The sequence below is a fragment of the Populus euphratica genome, unplaced genomic scaffold (genome assembly GCF_000495115.2).
Source record: "Populus euphratica unplaced genomic scaffold, PopEup_1.0 scaffold22.1, whole genome shotgun sequence".
Lineage (NCBI taxonomy): Eukaryota > Viridiplantae > Streptophyta > Magnoliopsida > Malpighiales > Salicaceae > Populus > Populus euphratica.
Genome location: NW_011499863.1, coordinates 1337730 through 1352881, shown reverse-complemented (window position 1 = coordinate 1352881; position 15152 = coordinate 1337730). Strand labels below are relative to the sequence as shown.

The window sequence follows — 15152 nt, the reverse complement described above, 5'->3', positions numbered from 1 at the left end:
TTATCACTGTCGCAGCCACACAAAAATCACGAGATACCTGCCACCGCAAATCGGCAGTACGCTTTGACAGACAATATAGATAGGTATGAAAGGCACAGCTCAGTAAAGCAAGGCATAGGAAAGAGATAGTGAGCGAGGATAAATGATGGGGCTGGGCCGGCCGGCCGGCTGGAATATCTCTTATTTGGCCCCTTGCTAGTTACTTTCAGTTCAGAATACGGTGATGATTCTATGAAAAGACATCCCCTTCCAGAAGATAATGCTGCTCAACTGGTGAGGATTTTGTAAGTGGAGAGTTGAAAAATTAAAGCTGATACAGAGTCTTGGTCGTGTAATTTTCAGTGTAAGAACACGAGGGTCCACAAGATTTGTGCCTTTGTGGATTTGCAGATTTTGCCTTCTTTTGTACCTCTCCTGCTTGATTTTCCATGCCAGCAGGTTGACAATCTGGGTCTACCTTCCCTCATGTCACAGTCTCCGTCGTCATCATCATCTTGGGGAGCTTTTTGAACCAGCTACCATCAACTTGCTAGCTACGATGACATGCAATTCCTTGTCAACGAGATTCTTTTCCCCCATTATTTCACCTACTTTACTTTAGAAAAAAAAATCTTCATTCCACGTTTTGAGATTATATTTTTGAAAAAAAAATTATTTTTTATTTTTATTTTTATTTTTTAAAATTATTTTTATGTATTGATATAAAAATAATTTGTATTGATATAAAAATAATTTTAAAAAAATATTATTTTAATATAATTTCAAGAAAAAACACTTTAACTATATTTCCAATCAATCCCAAGTTTATTTAATTTCTTGTAAGTGTCCATTACAACATAAATTACCGGTGGTTGTACTATTTCAGGTAAGATAAAAAATAGAATAATTAAAAACTTAACTAACCTACTAGATTGACTGGGGATCTATTTAACTTGCCGAGTTGACTAATAACTAGGATGACCAAGCAAAATTCAGTTGATATTTTTTTTTAATATGTTTTTTCTTTTAAAGAAATACTATTTTTTTATATGTTTTAATTAGTTATTAATACTTTTTAAAATTTATTATATGAAAACTAATATAATATTTTTATTTTTTATATAAAATATTAAAATTTTAAATATTTGATTTTTATTTTTTAAAATCAATTCAAGGAACTCGATTAATTTACATAACTCAGGATCCAGCTTTTTTTAACCCGATCAATCCTAAAAATCAAGGATGATAACTATCGTCAATGACATCACGAGACTCGCTGGATTTAATCGAAGCACATTTTAAAAGGCCTTAAGGCCTATTTAAGCACTATTTGCCTTTCCTTGCCAAGACTAGAGAAAGCAAGTCTGTCCCCAAGAAAGAAATGAACAAACATCGTTTGCTAGGACATGAATACTTTTGGGATCATTTGCAGCAAGAAGAGATTCAGTGAAAATTTTATTGTCTACTGTAAACACTTCTGTTCCTTAGGTAACGCTACCAAAAAACCTGAAATTATAACTCAACAAGACTTTTTCTTTGATGCCACCAAAGTATTAAAGTTGCATTCTTTACTACAATCCTGTGCAAACAATCGAGAACCCATTATAGGGAAGGCGTGCCATGGACAAGTTATTCGATTGGGGTTAGAAACAGATACCTTAACATCAAACATGCTAATGAATATGTACTCGAAACGTGGTCTCATTCGTCGTGTTTGTAAGGTGTTTGATGAAATACCTGAGAGAAGTATGGTTTCATGGAATATAATGATCGGTACTTGTGTACAGAATGGAGAGGAGGAAAAGGCTATCGACATTTTCTTGGAAATGCAAAGAGAAGGAAGCCCATGCAGTGAATTCACGGTTTCTAGTGTTGTTTGTGCTTGTGCTGCTAAAGGTGATGTCTTTTTCTGCAGGCAATTGCATGCTTTTGCTATCAAGGTTGTAGTGGATGCTGGTGTTTTTGTGGGTACTGCATTGATTGATGTTTATGCAAAATGTGGGTCGATTGAAGAGGCAAGTTGTGTTTTTGAAGGGATGCCTGAGAGGAATGATGTTACGTGGAGTTCAATGGTGGCAGGGTTTGTGCAAAATGAGCTTTATGAAGAGGGCTTGGTGTTGTTTGCTAGAGGGAAGGAAATGGGGCTTGAAAATAATCAGTTTATGATGTCATCCGTTATTAAGGCTTGTGCAGGGTTGGCAGCTTTGATTGAAGGGAGGCAGGTGCATGCTATTGTTTGTAGAACTGGTTTGGGTCCAAATAATTTTGTTGCTTCCGCTCTTGTAGACATGTATGCCAAATGTGGTAGCATAGAAGAGGCTTATGTTGTGTTTTGTAATGTAGAGAGAAAGAATGTTGTCTTGTGGAATGCTATAATTTCCGGGTTTGCTAAACATGCTTGCTCTTCGGAAGTGATGAATTTATTCGAGGAAATGCAGCAGACGGGTATGAAACCGGATGAAGTGACTTATGTTGCAGTATTATCCGCATGTGTTCATGTAGGTTTGGTGGACAAGGGACGAAGCTATTTCGACCTTATGACAAGAAAGCAGAGCGTGTCACCAAATGTACTTCATTATTCATGCATGGTTGATATTCTTGGCAGGGGAGGACTGGTTCATGAAGCTCACGAGTTGATGACGAAAATGCCATTTGCTGCTACTGCTTCAATGTGGGGATCACTTTTAGCCTCTTGCAGGATTCATGGGAATCTTGAATTAGCTGAGATTGCAGCTAAGAACTTGTTCGAGATGGAACCTGATCGTGGAGGAAACTATGTTCTACTGGCAAACACATACGCTGCTAGTAAAAAGTGGGGGGAAGCTGCAAAAGCAAGGAAGTCCGTCAAAGGGAGTGAGATCTTGAAGGAGAGGGGCAAGAGTTGGATCGAAATTAAGGACAAAGTTCACACTTTTATGGCTGGCGAGAGAACCCATCCTAGAATAACTGATATATATTTAGAGTTGAATAACTTGCTAGAAGAGATGACTATATTAGTTAATAAGGCTGAGACTGACTTTGACCTTCATGATCTGTAAGATAGCTGAAAGCGAGAACTTCTGAGCCACCACGTCCATAAGCTAGCTCTTGCATTCGGGATTGCCATTCTTTTATGAAGCTTGTTTCTAGAATTACTAAATTATATTTTAGTGGCATGCAAATTAAAACTAATCTTTTAATTTTATAAAATGTTAATGCACCAAAAATATAATAAATTTGTCCATTAGATTGCGTTTTATTGCTGTCCTGAAACAGAAAAGACAAACGTTAAAGATTAAAATTGTTTTTTAGAAACATATCCTCTGAATATCACATTTTAAAACTATAAAAAAATATTCTAAAATTATTATAAAAATAAATTTATTTTTATGTTTTTGTTCCTCCAACTAAATAAGTTTATATTTCTGTTATATCTGTTTTTCTGTATTAAACCAGTAACTGAACATGATTTTAATAATACAAAACTTATTAAATTTATTTATATTATACCTATAGATGCCTTTTCAAATTCCGAAACAAAAATTTTACGGGCAACAATTGGTTTCACCTTAGCTTAATGAACTAAATATCTCTCTCTTTTTATTTTTTTGGGTGGGGAGGCCCGAGTTCCATGACTCAATCGAAGTCCGAGTTATAAATTGAATAAACTAACCTGATTTAATTTAAAATTATATCATTTAAAATTAAAAATATTATTTTTTAAAATCAAATCAAGTTTTTATCACGTTTCTTCTAATAAACTTACATTTCTAACTAGATTTTACATTAATAAATTACCGTATTAATCTACTAGATAGATTTGGCAAGACGAGGTTTAATAACATGAACTTCACCTGCTTTATCCATATCCATTAACAAAAATTTCACTCACCCCGTCAAAAGATTGATTCTATTAAAACAAAATTGTGAGGGAAAAAAAAAAAAAACGAATGAACTTAAGGTAAAGAGTAGTGGGCTTCTTATCCCCCAGCCCAAAAAACTTAATAGGCCTTCTATTTCATACACCTAAAAATGAACCCAGAAGAACAGCCCGTTAAGTTCTTAACAAAATAGTGGCTAGCAGGCGCAAACCCTAGACTGCTTATATACCTGAAGAAGACTCTCTTCCTCCTTCCCATAACGCCGCAGCAGCACCTCGGTATTCGTCATCGGGGCTCTCCTTGCATCCTGAAGGTAACTTTCACTTCTTTCTTGCTTCGTGTTTCTTTAGTCACCACCTATATCTCGTGAAACCTTCAGTATCTTTTAGTTTGTGGGATATCTGTTTACTTAATCATTTTTTTGAAAAAAAATATGGTTTTTGTTGTTGCTTTTGTGTGTGTTTGATCTGTTTGGTTGCTAAGAGAATGTGGGATAAAGGTGTTGTTTTTGGGGTTTTTTTTTCCTGCTTTGGATATTTAGTTTCTTAGTAATGGGACTGCAAAACTGTTCTTAATATTACTTTTTGCTGAAGAATTTTTTTAGTAATTGATTTGTTTGCTGAGAAAGTATGAGAACTGGAACAAGTTTTATTGATTACCTTATTCATTTGAATGAATAAAGAATCCTAAGAGTTACGATTTTTTTTTTTGAAAATTATTGTTGTTTTGATGGTGGGAAGCTTTTGAAGTTTTGATTTATTGTCTGTAATTTGATGTTTAGCTTACACTGGATGTGGATTTTATTTCCCTTTGCCCATTACCCTTTTTTTTTTTTTAGAATAGTTCCGACCGTGATCAACACAGTATCACTGTGGGTTTCCAGCTCTTTTTAAACTGGAAAACAGGATGTTTTATCTGACATGCCCCATACTTTGAATAGAATATGTATTATTTTGCTATTCATGGTCTTTGAGGAGCTTTTGTGGAGCTCCTCTCTTCAATGAATTATATGAATAGCATTGACAATTCAAGCAGTCCTCTTGTAGCTCCATTGCATTTTGGATGTCATGTCATCATGTGTGAACTTAGAGTTGTTAATGGTGTTTTGTCTTTAGATCATTAAAAATGTAGTTTCTCATGTTTTGCTTTTATGTTTCCTTGAAAGGAAAAGACAATCACCATTACAGTTTCCCATTACAGTTTCAGTTGCTCTTCTCTTAGCAGCAGCAGCAGCTTATTAGCTAAGATGGGTCGTGTTCGTACCAAGACAGTGAAGAAGTCTTCACGCCAGGTCATTGAGAGGTACTACTCTAAAATGACCTTGGATTTCCACACCAACAAGAAGATCTTGGAAGAGGTTGCTATCATCCCCTCAAAGCGTCTCCGCAACAAGATTGCTGGGTTCTCTACCCATCTAATGAAGCGTATTCAGAAGGGACCAGTTCGTGGCATCTCACTGAAACTACAAGAGGAAGAGCGTGAGCGTCGCATGGATTTCGTGCCTGAGGAGTCTGCCATTAAGATCCATGAGATTAAGGTTGACAAAGAGACCATTGACATGCTTGCTGCTCTTGGTATGTCAGATGTTCCTGGGCTTGTTGAAGTTGAGCCTCAGCCAATGCTTCCCACTCAGGGATTTGGTAGAGGAGGTGGTGCTAGGAGGTTCTTGAGTTAAATAAACCTCCACAGGATGTTCGAGTGCAAGAACTTTAAATATCTCGTCTTGTCTTTTTGTAGTGCTCGCTTTAAGTGTCTGTTATGGATATTACCCTCAGTGGGTATGGGTACTTGATTGTTTAAAACTGGAGATTTAGTTGATTTTGCTGTTAAAGAATGATATTTTTAGTTGATTTAAACCTGTCTTCTAATGCCATTTTTGTTATGTGCTCAAGTACGTGAACACCTTGCATTTCAGTTTTATTAGGCATCATTACTCTGAAGAAAGTGTAATTTGTTCTACCCTGGATTTCATCAAGCAAGCTGTAGAACCCCCTATGTTCAATGGTGACTCGCACGCTATTGTTCCTTACAAGCGTGTGCCGCTGCAGAATGATTTATCTCTTCACGTGCAAGAATTCCTAATACCAGTTGGTAGATGTTTGCCCATGTTCAACGGTGACTAGCCTGCTATCGTTCATTACTGCAGAATGATTTTTCTTTTCATGTGCAAGCATTCCTAATACCAGCGGGTGGGTTTGCAATGTGCAGAGTGCCCAAGGCTTTGATTCATCCCCTATATTTTATCATAAAGGTGTATGCTACACCGACAATGCTCCACTGAGAATTGAGCACTTCCATTAGGTGAAAGGTTGCCTAGGCAAGTTTCCCGTCGACGAACTCCATGCGCAATACCAAATCAGTGTTTCAGGCAGTGTTTAGGCGAGAATAGTGAAGAGAGTATCTAGATCTTTATTCTATCTGAAAACCGTAATTAAATATTTTTTTATCTGGAAACAATAATTAAATACTCTATTCTATATATATATTTTGGAGTTTCTAACATATTTACTTGTTTTTTAAAATATTATTTATTTAAAAATATATCAAAATAATATTTTTTATTTTTTAAATAAATTTTAATACCAATACATTAAAATTATCTAAAATTATAAAAAAATATCAATTTAAAACAAATAAAATAAAATATATTTAATTTTTTTAAAAACTATTTTAAAATACAAATACAAACAGGCCAATTAAGGCGATGTGCCCAAAGTTTCAAAAACTACCACTGCTACCCTCCATTTCCTCAGTCTCAACATTAAACAGATGATGGATATTTCGCCACTCTCCACCACCCCACGCTTCCCTCATTCTCCCACTTCCTTCTCCTCCTCCATCGCGACCACAACTATTTCTTTCTCCCTCAAACCAACACCTCCACCACCACCAGAACCCACCAATTCTTCCTCTATTCGCCGTCCCAAATCACTCACTCCAACACCATCCACCACCTCGACCCAAAACCCAACCCCCCCTCAATTCCTCAAGAACCCTCTCAAAACCCTCCTCAACCCCTCCAAACCCTCAGTAACAAGCACCACCACCACCAACCCTCTTTCTCTCTCCACCAAACTCCGCCTCTCCAGCAAACTCTCGCCCCCTCCTCCTCCATCACCGCCGCCGCCGCCAATAGAAATACTTCAAACCCCAGAAAAGACTCAAAAGATAGAAAATGAAGCCCCCAGAATTGAATTCTACCAAAATGGGAAGATCTTTATAGGAAATTTACCAAACTGGATAAAAAAACATGAACTTTCTGAATTCTTCCGTCAATTCGGGCCTATAAAGAATGTAATTTTGATCCAGAGTCATAATGAGACTGAAAGGAATGCGGGGTTTGGGTTTATTATCTATGATGGTCCAAAAGCAGGGAAGTCTGCAATGAAAGCTGAGGAATTTGATGGAATGGAGTTTCATGGGAGGGTTTTGACTGTGAAATTGGATGATGGGAGAAGATTGAAAGCGAAAGCAGAGGAGAGAAAGAATTGGGTTTATGGAGAGGATGGAAAAGATTATAGGCCTAAATGGCATGAAGAAGGAGAAGGGTCTACGAAGGCTTTTCGGAAGGTTTTAGACACGCAACCGGAGAATTGGCAGGCAGGTGTTAGTGCTTTCGAAAGGATTAAGAAGGTAAAAAGTGCCAGACATTCTTCTTTGTTAGACTGGTATTTTTTTTTTTTATAAAGTTGATTAAGCAGAGAAAATGTGTGACCTATAAGAATTATGTCTTCAAAGAGTAGGAAGCGATGGATTCCCTGATTATTCTTTGTTTGACAACACATTTATAACAATGACTTGTGCAGATTATAGTAACCATGGTCTAAGTGGAGAAACATTAACTTTTAAGGGAATGATTCATGCTTAATGGCTTAATTCATAATGCATATGACTTCTATAATGATGGAAAATGTTGCATAATCATATCATGCGTGACCTTTTATATTTAAGAAAGTTATAATAGCTTTTACTTGGTCATTTATAATGTTTGTTTCCTCTTTTTTTCACATCATTTTACTAGCCTTCTAGAAGGGATTTTGGATTAATGGGGGGTTACTATGCAAGGCGAGGGGATATGCATCGTGCACGACAAACTTTTGAGAGCATGCGAGCAAGGGGAATGGATCCCAGCTCACATGTCTATACGAGGTAAAATTTCTGATAAAACATCTTTAGTATTGCTTCTGTATGATTTAAGTTGAATTAACTTCTTCATGAGCTTCTTCATCTGTTGAAATACTGGTCACCCATCCAAATTGTATTGGATACATACATATTATGTGAACAATGTGTCTGGATGCAAATTATATTTTAGGAAGCAAACATTCCGAGGAAGATTTCACTCTGAGTTATTCAAACAAGATTGTAGGACTCTCAGCTTTGAATATTGTACATTATTTATGTGTTTATTTTTCATTCATGTTGTTATTCATTTTTCTGGTAAATTGGCAATGTCTGTTAAAGACTGCTTCCCAAGTGTAAACTATGTTCAATTAACAGGAACTTGGTTCCTCATATTTTTTGAGGATAATAGTTATGTACTTTAATTTTCTTCTTTTGGCATTAAAGTTATTTATTTCATGCAGCCTTATTCACGCTTATGCAGTTGGTAGAGACATGGAAGGAGCACTGTCTTGTGTTAGGAAAATGAATGAAGAGGGCATTGAAATGAGTCTGGTGACTTATAGCATAGTTATCGGAGGATTTGCCAAAATCGGCAATGCTGAGTAAGTAAATATTACCTTTAGTACATTTTTTCTTGAGGAATGTATCTGTTTCATTAACTTTGCTCTTGGAAAGTATCCTTTTATATGCCAGAGTAATATATCTGCCAGTTTTGAAGCCTCTCTCTCTCTCTCTCTTAACTTTTTTTAAGCTTTTTTTTGTGTTTTTATTTCTTATTCACGTAGTGGTTTATTCTTTGAACTAAATTATTTGTAGTTTTTTATGGGTTGATCAACATATAAAAGCTTTGATGAATATGCTTTAAACTTCAGCATTGTAACTCGTTCCTGTCTTTACTTTCTATATAGCAAAAAATTGCAACTTTGGTTTTTGTTTCAGAAGTTCCTCTCTGTTCTAATAATAACTTAAAAAGTTGATTTTGAAGAGCTGCAGATAGCTGGTTTAAGAAGGCCAAAGAGAGGCATACGAATTTGAATGCATACATTTATGGGAACATTATATACGCTTATTGGTCAGTATTAAGTTTCAAATTCAAGTCTATGTTAATTTTCTTATTGTTATATTTATACTTATAAATATGCTAACGAGTTCCATGGCTATAAATATGAGGTCAAATACATATGTTCTAGCTTTTTAAGTCTGCTTTTACTCTATATATATGTGCTCATATAACCATTAATAATTTTAGGGCTATTGTTGGTGAATTTGTCAAGTCTCCCACTCCCAAGTGCAATTATTGGGGTCCAAGTCTTTGGGGTGCCAACTTTATTAAATTATTGAAGGTTAGGACCATATAGGACCATATAAGGACCCATTGTCAGTTGCATCATTTGTGGGCAAAGGCCTTTGGTATGTGTTGAATGGATCCTTGGAGGATATGCTTATTGAACCAGGTTGCATGCTAAAATTTGTATCTGTCATCTTTTGTCTACACATTATACTTTACACTTTCTGTTAAATCTTTTCCAAGTTTATGAGTTGCTTACATAAATTCATAATAGCTTCACTCCTCATCTATTAATTACAGTCAGGCATGCAATATGGATCGAGCTGAAGCTCTGGTGAGAGAGATGGAAGAAGAAGATATAGATGCACCTCTTGACATATATCATACCATGATGGATGGTTACACTATGATTAGAAATGAAGAAAAATGTCTTATTGTATTTGAAAGGCTTAAGGTAACAAGATGATGATGATGATGTCATAGAGTTTATCCTGTGAAGTGATCATTTGTGTGCTTCAGTTTTGTAAGTTTTATTTCCGTTGGAGATATGTTCTGTGTCTTTTAGCTTCATTGATCCGCAAAGCATATTTGTCAAGTTTTGCAACTGTTTCATGTAAAAAGTGTTAAAAAACTTCTTAGAAAGAATCTATTATCTAGTTGTTAAGCACCTCTATATGTAATGAAAATTCTATAATTTTCAGATAAATCTAGCTTGTGTATAACTTAATAAGCAGTTTTCTTCATGATTCATGCTGGAAGTTTGAAATGTTGAATAATCTAAAATTCTTAGTCTGCATTGGGCTTAATGTTTTCTGATCAAGTTTTGTTTGCTATACTACGTGTCGTGCAAATTCTTCAGTGGGCTCTCCTTTACAAGTGTCTTTAAGATGCACGTGAAAGGTTTAATAAGATGTGAACTTTGTTACCAAGAGAGCAACAAATAAATGATAGTGGAAAAACATTTTTGTGAAAGTAAAGCATCAAGTCTTCCTTTGTTCCATGGTTTGATTAGTGAGAATATGGAACACTTCACAAATGTTTAGATATGTGTACATACTTGTGCATGTATGCTTGTATGGACTGGCCTGAGGAAATTGCAAAGGAGTGTCAACTTTTAAGATTCTGTTGACTACCTATTGAAGCAAGAAATTGAACTTAGGTCAAATTTCTGGCAAAATACCTTGTTGAAGACTGCTTTAATTATGTGCGCGCTCGTGCGCACGCGTGTGGGTGTCAAGTAAAGGTGTCAGAGGACACAATCCAGGAAGTAGCAAAATCCATATAGGGTTAATGCCTGATCAGTGGTTGATGTTTAAATAATGTTTGATAACATGTAATTGCAAAGCTTCACCTTTTCCTTTAATACTCTTCCATGAAGAATTACATGAATTGTGCTATAATTCATATCTTATTTATAGTCCCGTCATACTAAATTGCTATATGCATGCTGTAGGAATGTGGATTTGCTCCTTCAGTGATCAGTTACGGATGTCTCATCAATATGTATACCAAGGTAAGCCTTTTGTCGTTTCACCTTTCTGCTCTAAAATTTTTGCATCTTTATTCTATTTTGAAGCTCCCTCGCACATAAGCCTATTGAAGCAATCTGACACCAAAATGCTTGGAATTTAAGGAAAGGGAAGCCCTAACTCAAGATAGTACCATATAAACATTCTGGACAAAACTGGGTGGAGCTAAGTATGTCATTGCTCAAATCAAATTGATTTATAATTCATTGCACAAAGGATAATATAAAAAAAACATAAATTGGAAGAATGAACTCAGATATTTGAGTCCATGGAAAGTAAAAAGCTGTGGTAAGTCATAAAAGAGATCTTTTAGATGTCTGCATTCATTTGTTTTGACCTTCTCTTGGAGTTGTGTCCTGAAAGAGTGGGACATGGAGACAGTTTTCTGAGTGGACTAGAAAGATGATCATGTTGGAGGATTGCAGGTGAATTTGTTTGTTGACAGAGCTTATGGATTCAGTGCCAAGAAAGCTGGGGTCCAGTCCATTTGAATGTCTAAATGCTCTCATAGAGTTGGGCATCAGGTGGTCTTCCAGCACCATAATTTTTCTTTTCTGAATATACTAGAAGAGCGATCATGAAGGAGGATGCAGGGGAATTTGTTTGTTGTGACGGCTTATGACTTTAGTGCTAAGAAGGCTGCAATCGAGTTCAATTGAATTGGAATCTTCTGAAAGTTTGACATCAGGTGTCCTTCCTGCAAGCTAATTTGAGGTTAAGAAAGATTGAGAGAAGGCTGAGAATTTTAGAAGAGGGACGCTAGCAGAGTTTTCTTAGTTGAGGATTTTGACCATTCATGTTTTGTTGTGCTCTGCTGTTCAAACTTTCTTAATCCTTGTGCTTTATGAAAGTACAGTGTGTCTTCTTCTTCAATATTATTCATTGAATTTTGCTGCTTGAGTTCTGTATTTTGTTACATGTATAGTTGCTCCTCACTCGTGCTTTGTAGTTAAGTTGGTATCTCTAGTCTTCTGTTTAATTGACGATCAAACATCACATCCAAACCTCCTTTTCAGATTGGTAAAGTTTATAAAGCCCTGGAGGTTAGCAAAATGATGAAATCTGTTGGCATAAAGCATAACATGAAGACATATTCCATGTTGATCAACGGGTTCTTGAAGCTAAAAGATTGGACCAATGCATTTGCAGTTTTCGAAGATGTTATCAAAGATGGTTTGAAACCTGATGTTGTCCTCTATAATAACATCATCAAAGCGTTCTGTGGAATGGGAAATATGGATCGTGCCATCCATATGGTGAAGGAAATGCAGAAGGAAAGATGTAGGCCTACTTCACACACATTTATGCCCATTATACATGGATTTGCAAGAGCTGGAGAAATGAGGAGGGCCCTAGAAATTTTTGATATGATGAGGCGGAGTGGGTGCATCCCAACTGTGCATACCTTCAATGCTTTGGTTCTTGGCCTTGTTGAGAAGCGTAAGGTAAACTATGCATATGATGTAATGTAGTGTTGGAACCTGGTCAGACCAGATTCCAACTTTGACAAATAGACTAGGTAGTGAAAAGAACTTTTTTGTTGATGTCATGGTGTGTGCTGTATAACTAATTTAGCACGGACTTCTTTCAACATTGTTGGATTTGTTAGGAAAGGAGCGGTTGTCTATAGCATTGCTGAAGTGTCTGAAAGACTTCCTAAATATGTGTCCTTCACCTTCAGGGTACATAGAAAATCTCGAAAGTCTGCTTGCATGAACAGCATTGTGATGAGTAATTTACTATATCTATTTGTGGGAGTTATTAAGACTCTTACACCCCCATATATTTGGTGGAAAAATTTAACCTCTCTTCCTGTTTTGTGAAACATTGTTCCCATCATATCCTTCAGTTATTTGATCGACTTAAGTCACTTCTTGAGATGCTTAGTGAAGTTCCATTTTGGTATATGTGGAATAATATCAGCAGTTTTGAAAATTGAATTATGTTTTTTCCTTTGGTGAATGTTGTCTTCTCTAGAAGCCTATATTCAGTAATGTTCTCTTTTTTGACGCAACTATATTTATCTTGTGTATCTTATAGATGGAGAAGGCTGTTGAAATATTGGATGAGATGGCACTGGCAGGTGTAAGTCCAGATGAACACACGTACACAACAATCATGCATGGTTATGCAGCATTAGGTGATACTGGAAAGGCCTTCGAGTATTTTACCAAAATGAGAAATGAAGGACTACAGCTTGATGTATTTACATACGAGGCACTGCTCAAGGCATGTTGCAAGTCAGGCAGGATGCAAAGTGCTTTAGCAGTTACAAGAGAGATGAGTGCTCAAAATATTCCAAGAAACACCTTTGTCTATAACATATTAATTGATGGGTATGGATTATTGTCTATTACTCTAAAATTTGTGTTCTGAGAAGAGTTCTAACCTCTTTAATATTATTGAAATTAATGTATTCTCAGAAACTCCTCTAATCTCCCCCTACTTGTTCCGGTCAGATATGTTGTCCACATGTATTTCCAATAACTTGATTCAATTGTTTCCTGATGTAGATGGGCTCGAAGAGGTGATGTTTGGGAGGCTGCTGACCTTATGCAACAAATGAAGCAAGAAGGGGTTCAACCTGATATTCATACCTATACATCGTTTATAAATGCTTGTTGCAAGGCTGGAGATATGCTGGTATGCTTTGCTGATCAGTCATTAGTCAGTTTGTTTTTTACTTAGCTAGTAAAGAGCACACTGAATGCATTCTGAACTTGAATGGTGATAACAAGCATTTCATTCTAAATTTCTGTAGCTCTTGCACAGAGAACCTAATTAACATGAGTTCATAGGATTTCATCTGCAGGTGAAAATAATTTCATCTTTTTTTCTTTAGGTGTTAATTCAGCAAATCAGTGCTTCATTTCTTACTTGGGTATGGATTATAGGATGGATTTTTTTATTTCTAGTTATCAGAACAATTTTGACGGCAATATGTGTAAACTACTTGTCATCGGAAGTTTTGTTTCAGTTTTCTCGAAGGCATTAATTATAAGTTAGTGCATCTTTTCCTTTTAATGCATAATAGGATGAGTTTTTTCTCCCCTGTGGCATTCGTCATATGATTTGAATAATCCATATTTTCCAGAGAGCAACAAAAACAATGGAAGAAATGGAAGCTGCAGGGGTGAAGCCGAATGTGAAAACCTACACCACGTTGATTCATGGGTGGGCAAATGCTTCTCTTCCAGAAAAGGCTTTGAGCTGCTTCGAAGAGTTGAAGTTAGCCGGATTAAAGCCTGATAAAGCTGTGTACCATTGCTTAATGACATCATTGCTGTCAAGGGCTACTGTTGCTGAAGCATACATTTACTCGGGGATACTGTCCATTTGTATAGAGATGATAGAGTTTGAGTTGACCGTAGATATGGGGACTGCAGTTTACTGGTCCAAGTGTTTACGCAAGATTGAAAGAATAGGTGGAGAGCTTACACAGACCTTGCAGAAGACCTTCCCTCCTGATTGGAACGCACATCATTCTCTCGAGGCAAACCACGAATCAGATATCAATGATGAACCCAGCATTCATGGTGATAATGACATGTTTTTGGCTGGTGTGAATGATGGAGATAGCGATGATGAGGATGATGATCATCATGACAGCAAGGGTTTTAACCGAAGACTCCGGGTCTAAACCAGGTTAGGAGTCTGGAGTCAAAGCTTGAAACCAATATGATAAAAACTCGAGAGGGTTAGTTTCTCAAGAAATTTTTAAATTCTACCAGCTTCAATTCTCACTGAGCAACATTATCTTTGCCTTCATTAATATTATAGTTGAATGAAAATCAAGATTCAAATTAATTTAACCTTTTTTATATATATAAAAAAATCTTTTCATTAAAACCTTCACTGTTCTTATCCCTCTCAGTTGTTATATCCCTCTATTTCTTTGATGTTGTCATCAAATAGCATCTTTAAATATGTGCAAATATTCACACTCTAGGTGATGTCAAGATTGTCCCGTACTCGAGCTCCCATCCCTTTATATATATATATATATATCATAATTGCTTAGCTTAATTTTATTCTTGGGCTATCAAATAACTGTTAGATAGTGTTAATGCAGTTTTTTCCTTTTTTTCTTTTTATCATATTATATTATACTTTAAAAGGGTGAGCAAAATATTATATGTTTATTATTGTGGATATAAATTTATTACACTATGGACTATATTTTAGATATAGAATGTTTGTATTATAAACAATATTGTAGCATTGTAAAGCGTTGTCTTTGTTGTTTTTTAAATCAAAAAGTGTTGTTAAGAGGTTTTTATTTTTTTAATTGTTTATGCTAAAAGCTGTTGGGTCTGACTTGGCGGCCAAATCTAATATTGTTGGGTCCTGTTGTTTAGCAGGACTTAATAG

The 15152-nt window shown here is 36.0% G+C and overlaps 3 protein-coding genes across 10 annotated transcripts; all 3 read left to right on the top strand.

The window, feature by feature from the left end:
• The first annotated feature begins 1314 nt into the window (after positions 1-1314).
• On the top strand, positions 1315-3130 carry LOC105125432 (Pentatricopeptide repeat (PPR) superfamily protein). The gene is given in 1 exon segment (XM_011025870.1): positions 1315-3130. A coding segment is annotated over 1 exon segment (1710 nt). The 5' UTR covers positions 1315-1385; the 3' UTR covers positions 3096-3130.
• A 910-nt stretch (positions 3131-4040) lies between these two features.
• LOC105125431 (40S ribosomal protein S17-4-like) lies at positions 4041-5703 on the top strand. 7 transcript variants are annotated; one of them, XM_011025869.1, is made up of 2 exons: positions 4041-4152; positions 5067-5703. In XM_011025869.1, exon 2 carries the CDS (start codon positions 5086-5088, stop codon positions 5512-5514), a length of 429 nt encoding a protein of 142 aa, XP_011024171.1. In that variant the 5' UTR covers positions 4041-4152; positions 5067-5085; the 3' UTR covers positions 5515-5703. The 7 variants fall into 7 exon arrangements, with proteins under 7 accessions (XP_011024171.1, XP_011024167.1, XP_011024170.1 ...); XM_011025865.1 differs by having other exon boundaries at positions 5061-5703; XM_011025868.1 differs by having other exon boundaries at positions 5058-5703.
• Positions 5704-6551: 848 nt separating this feature from the next.
• Positions 6552-14649, top strand: LOC105125430 (pentatricopeptide repeat-containing protein At5g04810, chloroplastic-like). 2 transcript variants are annotated; one of them, XM_011025860.1, is made up of 11 exons: positions 6552-7472; positions 7861-7988; positions 8426-8566; positions 8950-9036; positions 9214-9307; positions 9557-9706; positions 10706-10765; positions 11798-12226; positions 12822-13117; positions 13295-13424; positions 13876-14649. In XM_011025860.1, the coding sequence occupies exons 1-11, from the start codon at positions 6609-6611 to the stop codon at positions 14419-14421; spliced, it is 2925 nt and encodes a 974-aa protein (XP_011024162.1). In that variant the 5' UTR covers positions 6552-6608; the 3' UTR covers positions 14422-14649. The 2 variants fall into 2 exon arrangements, with proteins under 2 accessions (XP_011024162.1, XP_011024163.1); XM_011025861.1 differs by lacking the exon at positions 9214-9307 and having other exon boundaries at positions 9553-9706.
• Positions 14650-15152: the final 503 nt, after the last annotated feature.